This window comes from Hypanus sabinus, chromosome 5 (assembly GCF_030144855.1).
Source record: "Hypanus sabinus isolate sHypSab1 chromosome 5, sHypSab1.hap1, whole genome shotgun sequence".
Classification (NCBI taxonomy): Eukaryota; Metazoa; Chordata; class Chondrichthyes; order Myliobatiformes; family Dasyatidae; genus Hypanus; species Hypanus sabinus.
The window spans coordinates 111,869,642-111,886,830 of record NC_082710.1 but is presented as its reverse complement, the minus strand read 5'-3'; the positions used below and the strand labels follow the sequence as shown (position 1 = coordinate 111,886,830).

At 43.3% G+C, this 17,189-nt stretch overlaps 1 protein-coding gene and 1 long non-coding RNA gene across 6 annotated transcripts in view; one reads left to right on the top strand and one right to left on the bottom strand.

Moving 5' to 3' along the window:
* The window catches only part of abcc4 (ATP-binding cassette, sub-family C (CFTR/MRP), member 4), a 268,298-nt gene extending 255,648 nt beyond the window's left edge, over positions 1–12,650 (bottom strand). Inside the window, exons 1-2 of one of the 4 annotated variants that reach the window (XM_059970351.1) lie at positions 12,543–12,650; positions 11,928–12,215 (exon numbers count right to left, since the gene is read on the bottom strand). In XM_059970351.1, coding sequence (XP_059826334.1) covers positions 11,928–12,001 — 74 coding nt within the window. In that variant the 5' untranslated portion in view covers positions 12,002–12,215; positions 12,543–12,650. Of the gene's footprint in view, positions 1–11,927; positions 12,216–12,358; positions 12,508–12,542 lie in introns of those variants that run through there. The other 3 variants (XM_059970354.1, XM_059970350.1, XM_059970353.1) reach the window with 3 other exon arrangements.
* The window catches only part of LOC132394334 (uncharacterized), a 35,157-nt gene continuing 26,167 nt past the window's right edge, over positions 8,200–17,189 (top strand). For both annotated transcript variants that reach the window (XR_009512277.1, XR_009512276.1), the window contains exon 1: positions 8,200–9,538. This is a non-coding gene — a long non-coding RNA (uncharacterized LOC132394334). The remainder of the gene's footprint in view (positions 9,539–17,189) is intronic.

Below are 17,189 nucleotides of genomic sequence, written 5' to 3'. Positions count from 1 at the left end.
GATACAATCTCCTAACCAAATAGCCTGCACGTCCTGAATTGCATGGGGAAGTGGAAGACAGCGAGGTGAGACATTCCCTCTGTACCTACTTCCAAGCACCTTAAAACTATGTCCTCTCATGCTAGCCACTTCAGCCCTGGGAAAAAAACCTCTGACTATCCACGCCTCTAATTATCTTATACACATCTATCAGGTCACCTCTCATCCTCTGCTGCTCCAAGGAGAAAAGGCCGAGTTCACTCAACCTATTCTCAGAAGGTACGCTCCCCAATCCAGGCAACATCCTCTGCACCCTTTCTACCATTTCCACATCCCTCCTGTAGTGGGGTGACCAGAACTGAGCACAGTACTCCAAGTGGGGTCTGACCAGGGTCCTATATAGCTGCAACATTACCTCTCAGCTCTTAAACTCAGTCCCACGGTTGATGAAGGCCAATGCACAGTATGCCTTCTTAACCACAGAGTCAACCTGCGCAGCAACTTTTGAGTGTCCTATTAATTCGGACCCCAAGATCCCTCTGATCCTCCATACTGCCAAGTCTTACCATTAATACTATATTCTGCCATCATAAGTTGGTCACACATAACTTGCTGTGAGCAAATTCATCCCATTATTAACATTTGTCCAAAGGATGTTACTATGTACATCTTGCAAAATGTTCAAAATCACAGCATATTGTAAAGGGTGTAAATGTTTATGGTGGTTGATCCTCCAGTCCTGCTGAAGATCTCAGCCCAAAACTCTGCCCCCCAGCCCTTTATCTCTTTCAGCAAATTCCCAGCTCTTTATTTCCTCAATCCCTCCCTCTTTTCCAGGAATTCCAGGAAGACCTTCTTCATTGCTGCTGCTGCTGTGAGGTCCAGGACTCTGCTGGGAAGAACAGGCCCCCAGTCCTCGGGGTCGCGTTGCTGATGGCCGTTGGCAGGGCTGTCTGAATACGCTCGGCAGAGGATGATGCTTGGAGAAGCTGTGCCCGAGGGGATGGTCGTCGGCTCGGAGGTTCGTCTGACTCAGGTCGCTTTTCGTGTGTGCTGCGTCTGCGAGGCTGGTTTTGATGGAGCTTCCATTGTGTGCTGCGTCTGCGAGGCTGAGTCGGGCGGCGCCTTGGAAGTCCATAGTGGGGGTATTCCTTTCTGCCACTGGCATGGGATGGCGAGTCTGTTGGGACCCTGGGGACTTGTGGGAACTGTGGTGATTTCTTTTGAACTTACAGTCCTTTAACATCTTGGACTATTTTTATTGTGCCCATAGTCTGTTTTTTTTAATCAATTATGCTATTGTTTGCACTGTTGTAACTGTATGTTGTAATTATGTGATTTTGGGCAGGTATTGTAGCTTTAGTTTTTGGTCTTGTTTTTGTCTGGTGGCTTTGGAGCTCCTTTCCGGGGAACGTGCTAGACGGTAGCAAAATATTAATACGCAGCAGCCTCTCCGGCCTCTGGATTGGGGATTGCCAAATGTTATATGGATTTTCTGGTGTAGTCTGTTTTGTCATATGCTTTTGTGATATCATTCTGGAGGAATGTTGTCTCATTTTTTAAACTACATTGCATTTGTGGTTTCTAAATGACAATAAACTGAATCTGAATCTTTCCTGGTTTATCTATCACCTGCTGCTGTACTTGTTTCTCCCCTCCCCCCCAACTTCCAACTGACTTCCTCTCTGTAATCCCCAGCAAACTTGCTTTCGCACATGTTCATTAACTCTTTTGGTTCTTTTTGCCATCAGCTCCTCACCAGGGATAATTTGCAGCAGCCTGCACAGCCCCGTGGACAAGAATTCTCACCCGCGTCGCATACTGAAGCGTAACCGGAGCTGGGACATGGAAGCCAGTGAGAGTGGATGTAAGAGGGCTCGGTACTCGGTAATCAATTTGCTGATTCAAGTCAGGGAACTCAATTTTTTTTTTAAAAAAGCAAAGATTCAGATCAACTGCAACATCAAAATAATGACTGTTGTCTCCCCGTCTCTCTCTCTCTCTCTCCTTTGTTAGTAAGCAAGAGCCTGTGGGATGTCAAAATGCTGGAGTCAACAGTTTTTGATGGACTGCAGACCATGGTCTTGCTTTGGGGGCTTTGCTGTTGTTCGCATGGTGGGTGGTGGAAATGCTAATGCTTTAAGGCTAGAATAATTTGGGGGAAGGGGAGGGTTAGTGCTGCTTGCGTGTGGGAGGGGAGCAGGGGGCTTTGGAGTTCCTGCATCTTCTTTCTGTCATTCATCCTTTGGAAGGGGTTTCCTTTGTTTTGAGGATGTCTGCGGAGAGTAAGAACTTCAGGTTGTATACAGGTAGTCCCCGAGTTACGATCGTCCGACTTACGGACAACTCGTACTTATGAACCGAGGAAGCAGAACGCCGTCCACCATTTTAAGTCGGAGTGCAATGCCATCCGCCATTTTAAGTCGTTACCGTTGACACTGTGTTGAGTGTTTAACTTTGTATTTGGCTTAAATTTTTCTTAGGAAGATTCACCCTAACCACACCCCACCCGTTCCAGTCGGCTGGTGGCGCAGTGAGATCAGTGCCGGGCTGGGGAACAGAGGTTCCTGAGTTCGATCCAGTGAAAGACCGCTCCCGAGCATGCCGGGTTGATGTCGATCCAGTGACTCCTGTACCATCCGTGCCGGGTTGATGTCAAGCTCGAAACTTGACCTCAAAAGAAACAACACTGCCACCTGCAGTTTAAATTCCCACACGGAATATTGTGGAGGATCAAATACAGCCCAAACCCAGCACAGCCCCCACTTGTCCCACTTAACCTGTCTTAGTGTGGGGGACTTTAGGACCCGGGGAATTCAGTGCGGTGGTCCTTAGGACCCAGCAGACCTCAGGAGCTGGCGGAGCTCGGGACCCACCGCCCGCAGTGTTTCTGTTCCATTGACGGGAAGTGATCACGATTGAAAATAAAGTGGAAATAATAAAGCGTTTGGAAAGAGGTGAAACGTCATCGGTCGTTGGAAAAGCGTTAGGCTACAGTTGGTCAATGATCGGAACAATTTTAAAGGATAAAGTGAGAATAATGGAGCATGTGAAAGGCCCTGCCCCGATGAAAGCTACAATTATTACTAAGCAACACAGTGGTTTAATTACAGGAATACATGTTTCTTAAGTGTTTTATAGGCATAGAAAGGTAAAATATACACTATATACCAAGACAAACGTTTGACTAACTGACGCTAAATAATACCAGACGTACTTGTTCTGAGTTATGTACAAATCCGACTTAAAGACAGACTCAGGAAAAGAACTCATTCATAACCTGGGGACTGCCTGTATTGCATACATTTTCTGATTTTAAAATGGAACTACCGAACAGTGTAATGTCATGCTCCAGGTGATCCCCAGGAATTAAATGTAGCTTGCTTCCCCTTTGGGTTTTGTGGATTGAAGTCTGAGGTGTCTAACAGAACAAAGCAGCATAGGGTCAGGCCATTTGGCCCACAATGTAATGCTGAACCAGCTAAAAACACCCAAATACTAATCCCTCCTACCTACACCATGCCCACCTTCCTGACATCCATGTGCCTATCCAAATGTCTCTTAAAAGCCTTGAATGTATTTGCCTCTACCACGGTACCAGGCAGCGCATTCCAGGCATCCACCACTACGAGTAAAAACTTACCCCCCACATCCCTTTTGATCCTAGCCCTTCGTCATCAATACGTGCCCTCTGGCATTAGACATTTTAATCCTGGGAAATAGATATGCCCTGTCCACTCTATCCATGCCCCTCAATCTCATAAGCCTCTGTCAGATCTCCCTTCAGCCTCTGACACTCCAGAGAAAACAACCCAAGTTTATCCAGCCTCTCATGATAGTACATGCCCTCTGAACCAGGCAGCATCCTGGTAAACCTCTTCTGCGCCATCTCCAAAATCTCAACATCCTTCTTACAGTGGAGTGGCCAGAACTGTATGCAATACCCCAGATGTGGCCTAACCAGAGTTTTGTGAAGTTGCAACATAACCTCCTGACTTTTGAACTCTATGCCCCAACTAATAAAATCAAGCCTTCCATAAGCCTTCTGAACCACCCTATTGACCTGTGTAGCCACTTTCAAGGAGCTATAAACATGGATCCCAAGATCTCTCTGCCCAGCAACAATGTTAAGGATCTTACCAGTAACAGCGTACTGTCTTTGCATTTGTCCTAAGGTGCAACACCTCACATTTATCTGGGTTAAACTCCATCTGCCACTTTTTGCTCACATCTGCAACTGATCTATATTGTGCTGTATTCTTTGCCAGTCTTTCACACTGTCCACAACTCCACCATTCTGGGTAACAACCGCAAATTTAACAGCCATCCATTTACATCACAAATAGCAGAGGTCCCAGCACAGATCATTGCAGACCACCTCTAATTACAGACCTCCAGCTTGAATAAGTCCCTTCAACCACTACCCTCTGTCTTCACTCCAGTTCTGAATCCAAACAGCCAATTCACCACAGATCCCATGTATCTTAATCTTCTCGATTAGCCTCCCATAAGAGAATTCTTCAATTGCCTTACTAAACTCCACGTAGACAACATTCACTGCTCTACTCTCATCAGTCTCTTGAGTCACCTCGTCAAAAAATTTAATCAAGTTGGTAAACACCCTAACGCAGGGGCGTCAAACTTATTTTAGGTCACGGGCCGGATTGGGCAAAATGCAGCTTCATGCAGGCCGGATCAGTCGGGCGCATGCGAACGCAGCTTTCATTGCCTCCGTTTTTTCAGCCTGTTCTCATGTGTCTCAGTCTCTGCTATAACTACAAAGTGTTTCACTTCACAAATTCCGTTTCTTATGAAGAAGACTGCTAAGCAAGCATTATTTTTATGATTGGTATTAACTTACAATCATAGGCTTCATATCGCCAGGCCATTAATAATTAAAATAATAGATCCATCTAAAATGATCTCGCGAGCCGGATATAATTGTACGCCGGGCCGGATATGGCCCACGGGCCTTGAGTTTGACACCTATGCCCTAATATATTGATACACTCAGCACTGACCTCCTGGCCCTCCGTATCCTTTTCCCTGGTAAATACTAAACCACAGTACTCATTAAGTACCTCACTCATTATCCTCTACATCCAAGCAGATGTTCCCCTCTTTATCCTTGAATGATTCCACCCTCTCCCTCGTTATCCTCTTGCTCTTAATGTACAGAATGCCTTGGGATTCACCTTAATCCTATCTGTCAAGGACTTTTCATGCCCCCCCCCCCCCGCTTTCCTAATTCCCTATTTTCATTCTTTTCTTGCTTCTTTATACTCATGTGTTTCGTTTGATCCTAACTTCCAAAGCTGCAGATTCTTTTCTTCTTCTTGACCTCATCTTCATCACCTCTCTGGCCATCTAAGGTCATCTTACCTTTCCATCTCCATCCTTCTCTCTAACAGGAACATACCTCTCCTGGGCTCTGTGCAACTGATCTTTAAACACCTTCCACATGTCTGATACGGACTTGCCAGAGTAAAGGTGCTCCCAATTAACTCAACTTGGTTCCAGCCTAAGCCGTCATAATTCATCCTACTCCAATTGAAAACTCCCACAAGGATCGTACCCATTTTATCTATAGTTACCCTGAAAGTTAAGGTGTTGTGGTGACTTGTCCCTTACTGTTCACCTATCAAAACGTCTGTCACCTGGCTAGGCTCATTACCCAACACCAGGTCCAATATAATCCCTCCTCTTGTAGGACCTTCTATATATTGATTTAAGAAACCTTCCAGGACACACTTAACAAATTCTGCCCCATTAAAACCCCTATTAGGGAAGTTGAAATCCCCCACAACACATTTCCTTAAGCAGATTACATATCTGTTCCTCAATGTCCCAGTGGTTATTTGGGTGTCAGCAGTACAAACCCATCAGAGTGATTGCACCCTTTCTATTCCTGAGTTCTACCCAAATGGACTCAGAGTCTGACGTCTCCATTATGTCTCCTGAGTGTGGCTGTGATATTGTCCCTGATTAGTGGTTCCCCCCCTTTCTTTTACCTCCTTTGCCATCTTTTCTAAAGCTCAGAAAGCCTGGTACATTAATCACCCAATCCTAGCCCTCTCTCAAACAAGTTTCAGTAGTGGCTACAACATCACAGTTCCATGTACTGATCCATGCTCCAAGTTCATCACAATATGCATAACATTAAAATACACACACTTCAAAATATCCAACCCAGCATAACTGTTATTTCGATTTTGCCTTTCAATGCTTTCCCTGACATCTACCTTCTACTCTGATCCTTCCCTTACTGACCTGAGGCTCTGGTTCCCAGCCCCCTGCAAAACTAGTTTAAACTCTCACGGACCAGTAGCATCCACCATCCTCCCAGCCATTATATGGATCCCCTCCAGTTCAGGTGCAACTTGTCCTCTTTAATAGGTCACTTCTTCCCCAGAAAGTGTTCCGATGATCTCCAACCCTTCCCCTGAAACATCTCCACAGCCACTCATTCATCTGTGCTGTCATTCCATTCGTACCTACATTAGCCCGTGGCACTGGGAGTAATCCAGAGATTACAGCCGAGGGGGGGGGGGGCTCCTTCTCTTCAGCCTCCTTCCTAACTCTACACACTCACTACGTAGGACCTCTTCCCCTTTTCTGCCAATGTCATTGATGCCAAGATGTGCCACAACCTCTGGCTGCTCCTCCTCCCCTTTGAGGATATCCTGCAACCTCTCTGATGCATCACGAACCTTCACAACCAGGAGACAACCCACAACCCTGGTGACTCTTTTGCGGCTACAGAATCTTCCTTCTGTCCGCCTAACCATCAAGGCCCCGATTACTGCAGTGCCTAACTTTGCCCTTCCCTGCTGAGCCCCAGAGCTGGTCAGAGTGCCACCAGCCTGGCTACTGCTGCCGTCATCTAATGGGTCATTCTATCCCCCCACAGTACCCAAAGAGGTAGACTTGTTGCTGAGGGGAATGGCCACAGGGGAATCCACACAGACTTATTCGTTCCCTATCTCTGCTGGTGGGACACCCATCTACTATCCAAAGCCTGTACCTCTTCATCTTCAGCCTCCCGAATGATTCTTAGTGCAACCAAACACAGCTTCAACTCCTTTACCTGGTCAGGTAGGAGCCGAGGTTGAGTGCACTTCCCACAGGTGTAGTCATCAGGGAAACCGTCAGATATCCTGAATTCCCACATCAAACAGGAGGAGATTTCCATCCTGACTATATTAAAAAAAGACAACCTTTTCTTAACTGTACTTCCACCTGTTAAGCCAAAGCCTTCCCACTGTCTCAGTGACACATTCAAACAACGGCCACTCATCTTGATCCTACCTTCCTTTTATCTACAGCTGAGTTTCGGCCTCTAACACCTACACTCACTGTGCCTGTACAGCCAAAAGGACCGGCCTTGCCTGAATCTACTCCTTCTATACTCTCTCTCCTGACTTCTGTTGGGCTCTGACATAGACACTCCCTCTCCTGCCAAATGAGCTGCCAAGAAAACACCATATTTTCCCTGACTCAGCTCTTTTTTATATTCGGTAGGCCTCAAACACCAACATTTAGTGCGCCTGTGCAGCCCAAAAAAAAAATTAGGCAAAGGTGGGAAGCACAAGCTCTTTTCTGGTCACTATCAAAGCAATCCTGATTTTCTGAAGCCAAAGTACCAGTGCCAGCATAGGGCAGCCCTATGTTTTACAATCAGATTATTATCGCTGATGAATGTCGAGAAGTATGCTGTTTTTGTGACAGCAGTATTCCGCAAGTCAAAATAATTAGTATGTTTCAATAAAAATAAAATCAATACCTGTAAGGCACTGTCAGATTTGCCTTTGAGAGGTCTGACATTGACATAGGTTTACCTCTGAACACTGCTCAATTTAGCATGCAGTGTATGCTCACTATTCCACAGAGGCCTAATTTAACTTTAACTTCTTATACTTAATGTCAAAAACATACTTTAACAATTCTGTGCTTTGTAAACAGAATGGAGTAGGGATGGGGGATGGTGTGAACAAGATTGTGTCACTGTCGATGTGGTTAATTATATCCCAAGGAGAAAAACTGCTTTGGGATAAAGAGTCTAAACATCAAGACAAGCCCACCCCCACCAATTTAGAAGGCCCTTATGTGTGATCAATATAAATTATTTAAACCAAATCCTAATTTTGATTCTAAATAAGAATTCTTCAATTAGAATTAACTTTTCTTAAAGATTGTTTTATCAAATAAATTGTGTATAAAATCACATTGAACACTCGTGAACTTTGTGCTAATGTATAACCATACAGTCTACTAAACTTCCATGTGTGTCAGTGTCACCCATTTTCCATAATCATTAAATAATATGATTCAGAAACTTAACAACAGTTTGGCCAAAGTTTTCTGCTGATGGATACTGTATTTTGCAACACCAATGAGTGATGACAATAGATAATCACATAACCTGTTGGCTTGGAATATGAAGTTAAACATCTAACATTGTAATATAATTTGTATTGGCAAGGAAACCTCCATAACCATAAAGAAATGTTTATAGTTGAGGCATTCTTCAACTTTGATTTGTCTACAACAAATAGCTCACCACACAACCCACAAGAATACACTAGCAAAATGCTGAAAATTTCTTCGTTTGTTCACTAATAAATTTCACCTGAGGAATTGCTATAGAGTAATGTATCTTAGTTTGACATACCTCTTCAAAACTTCATTACCACTTTATAAAAACAGTATTTACAAATTTCTATTTTGAAAATTCAACAGAACAATCATTAAATGAATCAGTGTAAACTCAGTGAGCACAAGTCTGCAAAAACTACAGTGGCACAGCTAGCAGAATCTCTTTCAGGTTAAGCAACCCAAGTCATTCCAAAGCTTGGGAGGTTATCTGTATGGAGTTTGTACATTCCGTCTGAGTAGCCCTTAAATACACTAGCTTCATCCCACAAGGCAAGGACCTGCAATTGATAGGTTAATTGGCCACCGTAAGCTGCCATTGATGTACAAGTGAGTCGTAGAATCTGAGGGGGCACAGGGAAATTGTTGTAAATGGATGTCCTTTAGTCAGCACAGACTCAGTAGGCTGGAGGATCTTTTTTCTGTCACTATGAACTCAGCAGTGGCAGGTTTTGAGAGACGTAGGCAGAGGCGGAGTACGATAGCACTAGATTGTGAGTCCTTCCTGTTCATCAACCAAAAGTTTAATTTCTGCTTTTGATGACTCTCCTTTTCAGGGCGGATGGGTTCTGTTGAAGACCCTGTCTTGGCATTACACTCGGGCTTTGGACCTGCTCTAGGGCCTCACCACCAGCCGCTTTCCAGTATCCCAAAAAGGTGAGCACGCCTTCGAAATCCCCAGGTCTTGCGGCCCTGGAGAAGGGCTGATTCTGAGTCGGTGCTGCTGACAGAAGTGTCGTGGGAGAGAACAGAACATCGGGAACAGCGGATCAGCTGTCGGAGGCTCTGTACTCGGCGAATTGTTCCCTCTCCCTCTCTCATGGCTTAGAGACGATTGCCGATTCTCCGGGCAGAGCACTCAAGAGAAAAAAAAAATGGAGCAACCGATTTTCAACACCTTAAATCAGTGAGTTATTTTGTTACGTCTCCCTTCTCGCTGTGAAAGGGGACACCTCTTCTTACCTTTATTAGGGACAGAGTCTGTGGCATGTCCAATGGTCAAGTGAATGATTTGTTTTTGTTGTACTGCAGATTATGGTCTTTATTGGGGGCTTTGCTATTGCTTGCTTGGTGGGTGGAAGGTGCTGATGCTTTTTTGGGGCGGGGAAGATCAGTGCTTTGGCTGCAGTTTGTGCACAGGAGGAGGAGTGGGGGAGCTTTGGGGTTCTAATGCTTTTACTGTCACTCATTCTTTGGGGTACCTTCTGATTTTGTGAATGTCTGCAAAGAACAAAACTTTCAAATATATTGCATACACTTCTGTGATATTAAATGGAACTATATAACTATCAATAAGTTCTGTATTTCTTATCCCATGATTACGCACTTCTAATTTTTTTATACACAAATCCAAATTTCAAAGATTAAAAGGTACATAGTGAAAATGCTCAAAAGTGGTATTGTAAGTTGTAGAAAATTGGTCATTACAGCAGTTTTAACAAATTAGTATTTTTCAGGTTAGAAGGACATAATTCTGCAACAGGATATAGGAACTGAGTGAAAACTTGGCAAATGGAGTTTAATATGGGGAAAGTGTCATATTTTGTCATAGACTAAACAAATTATCATCTGATTGGGCAGTTTACAGAACAGTGTGGGTAGGTCTAAGTGCTCTATTTCATAAATTGAGCAAGAGCTGTGGTCACAGACAGTACAAAAGCCCACAGAGTTGGCAACAAGCAACCATCCATTTAGCTTAACCCTACATTCATTCTACTTCATTCCCCCAACCCCCAGAAATAAAGGAATTGGCAAATAGTCTTGCATAGAAAAGGGTTGTAGTTTAGAAATAAGGCCGTTTTGTTAGAAGTGTACATAGTGTTGTCGAGGGCATGACTTCCCCTTGCCCAAGAGAGGAGACATTGACACTGGAGGCAATGGAGTACCACCAGACCAAATCCAGGGTCGAAGATTGTTTTATCAAGATTCTGAACAAGCTATATATTCTTTAGAGGAATGGGATTACATTCTAAAATAGTATGACAGGGTAGATGTTGAAAAACTTTCACTAAATGCTGAGTTTAATTGCCTCCCTAATCAACCCTTCAGCCCAGTGTACATCTTAGGTGGATCCCCTCTAATGCTTGCACTTCCTTTCCAATAAATTAGTGACCGGAAATGTACACAACATTCCAGTTGGCAGCAAACCTGTTATTAAGGTTCAGTGTGATTCATTTTTGCTTTCTGCAATTATTGATAAAATTCTGAACTTTGGCTTGCGCAAGGAGCCTCTGCTCCTGTTCCCCTTCTAGAACAGTTTTTTTTTGGCCCTCACAGAACCCATCACATACAGAAGGCTCTGCCTTGAATTTCATCTGCCAAATCTTTGTCAATTTTGTATTTTTCTGCAACTTATCCCTTTCTCTGTACAGCTCACAATACTACCAAATGTGGCCATCTGCAAATTTAGAAATTGTAGCTTGTGCTCCCAGTTTCACGTCAATAATGCAGACTATTTATTTTAAAAACAATTGCTCTGATCCCGATTCCCTTGGAATACTTTAGCTTCTATCTGCTGTAAAAAAAAACATCTATTAGTAAGGCAACTTTGGTTGCTTCTTTACCTTTAAAGAGAAATAATGTGTTGCTCTACAATCCCCACGTGATTCGATTGCCGTGACAAAGGCAATTTGTTTTGCAGCATCCGATTTACAGGTGTTAAAACTTTAAAATGTGACTGGTTTATAACAGCTTAATAAATTAACAATACTTCAACTATGGACAACGGAAACTAGCATCTGTCCACACCGTTCTTATTTACTCCAGTAATACAAGCGAGAAGGGGGAAGATTAGATGCAAGAGCAACCCTTTCACGTGTGCTATGCGTTTCCAGCTGGTCCATGCCGACCAAGGTTCCCATCTCGGTTAGCGTCATTCACCAGAGTTTAACCCACACCCCTCTAAACGTTCCTGTCCAAAGAGCCGGTAAAACTGTTCTCATCCCAGGTCGGGGCAGGTCAACAACTTATCCTCCGAATAACAATCACCAACACGTGGCGCGTTGGATCTTTTCGTAGTGCATTTACTACCCATGGCAATGTGCCGAAGGTATACACTCGAGCGCAGTACAAGGGAATGTAAATTCTGGGCATTATATCCCACACCGCGAACAACAATAAACTGACTCCTGGCCTATCATTTAAAACCAAAAGCCGCCGCAAGCGGAGTGGCATTTACATCGCTCCACATAAAATTTCTACGCCACCAAAATCATGATCGTTCATAAGCAGAAAATAGTACGGTATTTATCACAAATCAGCAAAAGGAAGTTGTGTCGGTGGAAGCTCAGACTCACCAGAAGAACACAGTGGAGAATATATTTGCCGTTGTCAGGGGATTCGGCTTGTCCTCTCTGTGAAGGGGTTCCATTTACATCTATATATATTCCCGTTGCAGGAAATAAGAGTACTGCCGGTCCTACTTCTCGTCAGCCCCCGGTATGTTCCCTGCTCGCTCCTGAAGCCGGGCTTAGCAGCGTCACTTCCCTCCTCGAAAATTTACTCCACGTCCCGGCGTCGAACCGTAGCTTCCAAGCGCCGCTGGAAGCACACACTCTCCCGTCGCTGCACTGTTCGGTGTGCGCCTTTGTTCGGAAATAAATAATTAATTCCTAACGAAACTGACGTCAGTGCTTTACATAGACGTCCAGAATGTCGCTCATTTCATCAGCGAATGAAATAATAAGCCGTAGTAAATGTACGAATGTTCGTTCATCTGCAAACCTACCTGACCTTACATCACTGGGAATTACAGGTCGGGGTCTGGAATTACACATCACATAACTCAGACGTGACACAGATTCGGGCCTTCTATGCAAACTATCAAACACCCATTTACGTGAATTCTGCTCCATTCCCCCCACTCCCGATTCCACTTGAGGCGACTTACAGTGGCCAACTAACCCACCAACCTGCCTTTGGGATGTGGGAGGAAACCCACAAAATCCCAGCACATGCAGACTCAGAGATCTTTAACCTCTCCCTCGGGAAGTCAGAAACCCGTCAACTCCTGCTTGCGCAGCTACTTGGATTTGTTCCAGTTTGCCTACCAGAGCAACAGGTCCACAATAGATGCTACCTCATTGGCTTTTCACTCAACCCTGGAACTTCTGGACAGCAAAGGTGCTCTTTATCGGCTACAGTTCAGCATTCAATACCATCACCCCCTTGAAACTAACCAATAAGCTCTCAGACCTTGGCCTCAATACTTACTGGTGCAACTGGATTTCCTGACCCCAGTCAGCTCAGATTGGCAATGACATCTTCAGAATCCCTGCTCTTCTCACTTTACACTCATGACTGTGTGGCTCAGCGCAGCTCCAATGCCATATCCAAGTTTGCTCATGACCTCACCGTTATAGCTGAATCAAAGGTGCTGATGAGTCAGCATATAGAAGGGAGTTTGAAAACCTGGCTGACTGGTGCCGTTATGACATCTTACACAATGTCACCAAGACCAAGGAACTGATTATTGACGTCAGGAGAAGGAAACCAGATGTCCATGAGCCAGTGCACATCAGAGGATTAAAGATGGAGAGGATCAGCTACTTTGAATTCCTCAGTGTTATGATTTTGGAGGACTTGTCCTGGAATTAACATGTAAATATAATTACAAAGATAGCACTGCAGCTTTGCGAATATTCGGCATAACATCTAAAACCTTGACAAACCTCTATAAATGTGAAGGGGAGAGTATATTGACTGGCTGCATCACAGCCTGGTACGGAAACACCAAGGTCCTTAAGCAGAAAGTCTTACAAAAAGTAGTGGATACAACCAGTCCACCATGGATAAAGCCCTCCACTTGCCCCTTTATTAAAATGTTCCCTCAATCTATGAACTCACTGTTAAGGATTCTTCATCTCATGTTCCTCATATTTATTGTTTATTATTATTGTTATTATTATTATTAGTATTTCCTTCATTTTGTATTTGCAATCTGTTGTCTCTTGCCCACCGGCTGAATGCCCAAGTAGGTGCGGTCTTTCATTGATTCTGTTATGGTTATTATTCTATTGTGGATTTACTGAGTATGCCTGCAAAAGATTAATCTCAGGGTTGTAAATAGGGACCTATATGTATTTTGATAGTAAGCTTACATGGGAGTTTGAACTCCAAATGAACTGAGGATGGAACCTGGCTCATTGGAGATGTGAAACAATACTCCACCAGTTGTGCCACAGTACTCTACAAGAAATAAATTTAAAAATAAATCTACCTTCCATATGAAACTTAGGCAAACATCTCAAATGGCTGAATTTTCAAGTTACTGGTCTTGACATTTTTAATAAAGATGATATTCCTACAACACCCTTTCAAGCAATGTGTCATTCTCCAGCCATCCTGGGATGAATACTTAAGCTTATCTCCTCTCTAATCCTTCCAGCTATAACTTTAAATCTATGTCATGCTTACTCCTTTACGAACAGAAGAAAAGATGTTTCCTACTTCTACCATCTAGGACCATATTTTTTTATGTAGTTCAGAAAAATTTCCCTTCAGCCTTTCTGTTCCAAGGAGAACAACCTTGGCCAATCTATTCTTTACCGCATAATTTTCAGCTCTGGCAACTTCAGCATTATTCTCCTCTACATCCTCTGCAGGAAAATCATATCTTTCCATAATGTGGCCAGGACTTCAAGTAGTACTCTCAAGTTATTGCCTAGCTAAACAGTTCCAGCATAAAACAAGAAATATCCTGTAATCCTTTGCAATTGTCATTTTGACCCTTTAATCTTATTACAGAGAAACACTGTTTCTCCACACCCCTCAATATTCTCCTGTTTCTTTCATCTCATCCAAATACATTATTTCAAACCTTCCATTTACAATTTTTTTTCAAACAAACTAATTGTACTGTCTTCCTGTAGTCAAAAGATGGCACATTGACGCAACTGGCATGTTAATCAAAGTATTCAGTACAGGTGTTGGAATGTTATATTGAAGTTGCATAAGATGTTGGTAAGGTCTAATTTGGAGTATTATGTTCAGTCTGTCATCTATCCTACAGGAAAATATCAGTAAGATTGGAAGTGTACAGAGAAAAATTAGAATAATGTTGCTGGGCCTTGAGGATCTGCGTTGTAGAGAAAGGTTGAATAGGTTAGGACGACTCCCTAGAGAGTAGGAGAATGAGGAAGATTTAGTAAAGGTACACAAAATTACAAGTGCTATAAACAGGGTAAATGAAAGCAGGCTTTTTCCACTGAGGTTGGATGAGGCAAGATCTAGAAATCATGGGTTAAGTGTGAAAGGTGAAATGTTAAAGGGGAACATGAAGGGGAGCTTCTTCAATCTGAGTGTGATGAGAATGTGGAACAAGCTGCCAGTGGAAGTGCTGAATGCAGGATTGATTTCAATATTTAAGAGAAATTTTGATAGGTACATAGAATAAAGAACATAGAAGATTACAGCATGGGATCAGGACTTCAGACAACGTTGTGCAGGACCATCTAAAAAACAAATCAAAAACCACCCAAACACTAACCTCTCTATTTTCCTTATACCCATGTGCCTAATGTCTCTTAGAAGCCTCTGATGTATTTCCCTTTACAACACACCAGGCAGTACATTCCAGGCATCCACCACTCTCAGAGTATAAAACTTAATCCTCGCATCCCCCTTGAACCTATTCCCTCTCACAGAAGTTAGAGAATTTATATACATTATAAACAGAATTTATATACATTATAAACAGAATTTATATACATTATAACCAGCAGAAGTCCCAGCACAGATCCCTACAGAACTCAACTAATTACTGAGCTCTGGCTCGAATAAATGCCTTCAACCACTCCCCTCTGTCTTCTATGTGCAAGCCATTTCTGATCCAATTCACCACGTATCTTAATCTTCTGGATTAGCCTCCCATTAGGGACTTTATCAAGTGCCTTGCTAAAAGGCAAAATCTCTTGTCACCTTGTCAAAAAAACTCAATCAAGTTGGTAAGACCAACCTGCCCCACACAAGCCATGCTGCCTCTCCCTACTCAGGCCATTTGAACTCCATGCCAGTTTCTCATGTTTCCTATCCCTAATCATTTTCTCAGGCAATTTCCTTACAACTGACCAGTCTATAGTTCCCAGGATTTTTCCTTGTTCCCTTCTTAGATAGAGGTACAACTTCAGCCACTCCTGAGTCCTGCAGAATTTCACCTGTGGCTAGAGAGGACATGAAGATACTGGTCAAGGGCCCAACAATCTCATCTCTTTCCTCCTTCAATAACGTGGGGTAAATCCCATCAGACACTGGGGACTTATCCTTGTACTTAATACTCATTAAGAGGCCCAATACTCACTCCTCCTTGACTTATAAATGCCCAAACATATTTATAGACTCAGCACTGATCTTCTGGTCCTCCATATCATTTTCCTTGGTAAATACTAAACCACAGTACTCATTAAGTACCTCACTCATTATCCTCTACATCCAAGCTGATGCTCCCCTCTTTATCCTTGAGTGGTTCCACCCTCTCCCTAGTTACCCTTTCACTCTTAATGTATGTATAGAAAGGCTGGGATTCACCTTAATCCTACTAGAGACTACTAGACAGGTAGATGGAGGAATTTAAGGTGGGGGGGATATATGGGAGGCAGAGTTTAAGGGTCGGTACAATAGTGTGGGCCACAGGGCCTGTTCTGTGCTGTACTGTTCTATGTTCTATGTACTTGCCAAGGACTTTTCTTGCCCCCCCCCCCCCCCGACTTTCCTAATTCCCTTCTTTCATTCTTTTCTGGCTTCCTTATACTCCTCATGTGCTTCGTTTGATCTTAACTTCCAAAACTTTACATAATTTTCCTTCTTCTTCTCGACTAAATTTATCACTCCTCCGGACATCCAAGGTTCCCTTATATTTCCATCCTTGTCCTTCCATCTAACAGGAACATATCTCTCTGGTACTCTGTGCAATTGATTTTTTAAGCATCCTCCACATATACGATGCGGACTTGCCAGAGAAAAGGAGCTCCCAATTAATGATTCCTGTCTAATGCTGTCATAATTTGCCCCACTCCAATTTAAAACTCTCTCACAAGGGCCCTACCTACCCTGAAAGATCAGGATTGTCAATATAATGATTTAAGAAACCTTCCTGGATACAGTTAACAGATTCAGCCCCATCTAAACCCCTTGCACTAAAAAAGTCCCAGTTTATATTAGGGAAGTTGGTAGGAGGCAGTGAGTGGGTGTAAAAGGATCCTTTTCTGGTTGGCCACCAGTGACTAGTAGTGTTCCACAGGGGTTGGTGTTGGGACACTTCTTTTTATGCTGTACATAAATGATTTAGAGGATGGAATAGATGGCTTTGTTGCCAAGTTTGCAGATGATACAAAGATTGGTGGAGGGGCAGGAAGTGTTGAGGAAACAGGTAGGATCCAGAAGGATTTAGACAGATTAGGAGAATGGGCACAAAAGTGGCAAATGAAATACAATGTTTAAAAATGCATGGTCTTGCACTTTGTTGGTAGAAATCAATGTGCAGACTATTTTCTAAATGAGGAGAAAATCCAAAAATCTGAGATGCAGAGACTTGGGAGTCCTTGTACAGAACACCCTATGGG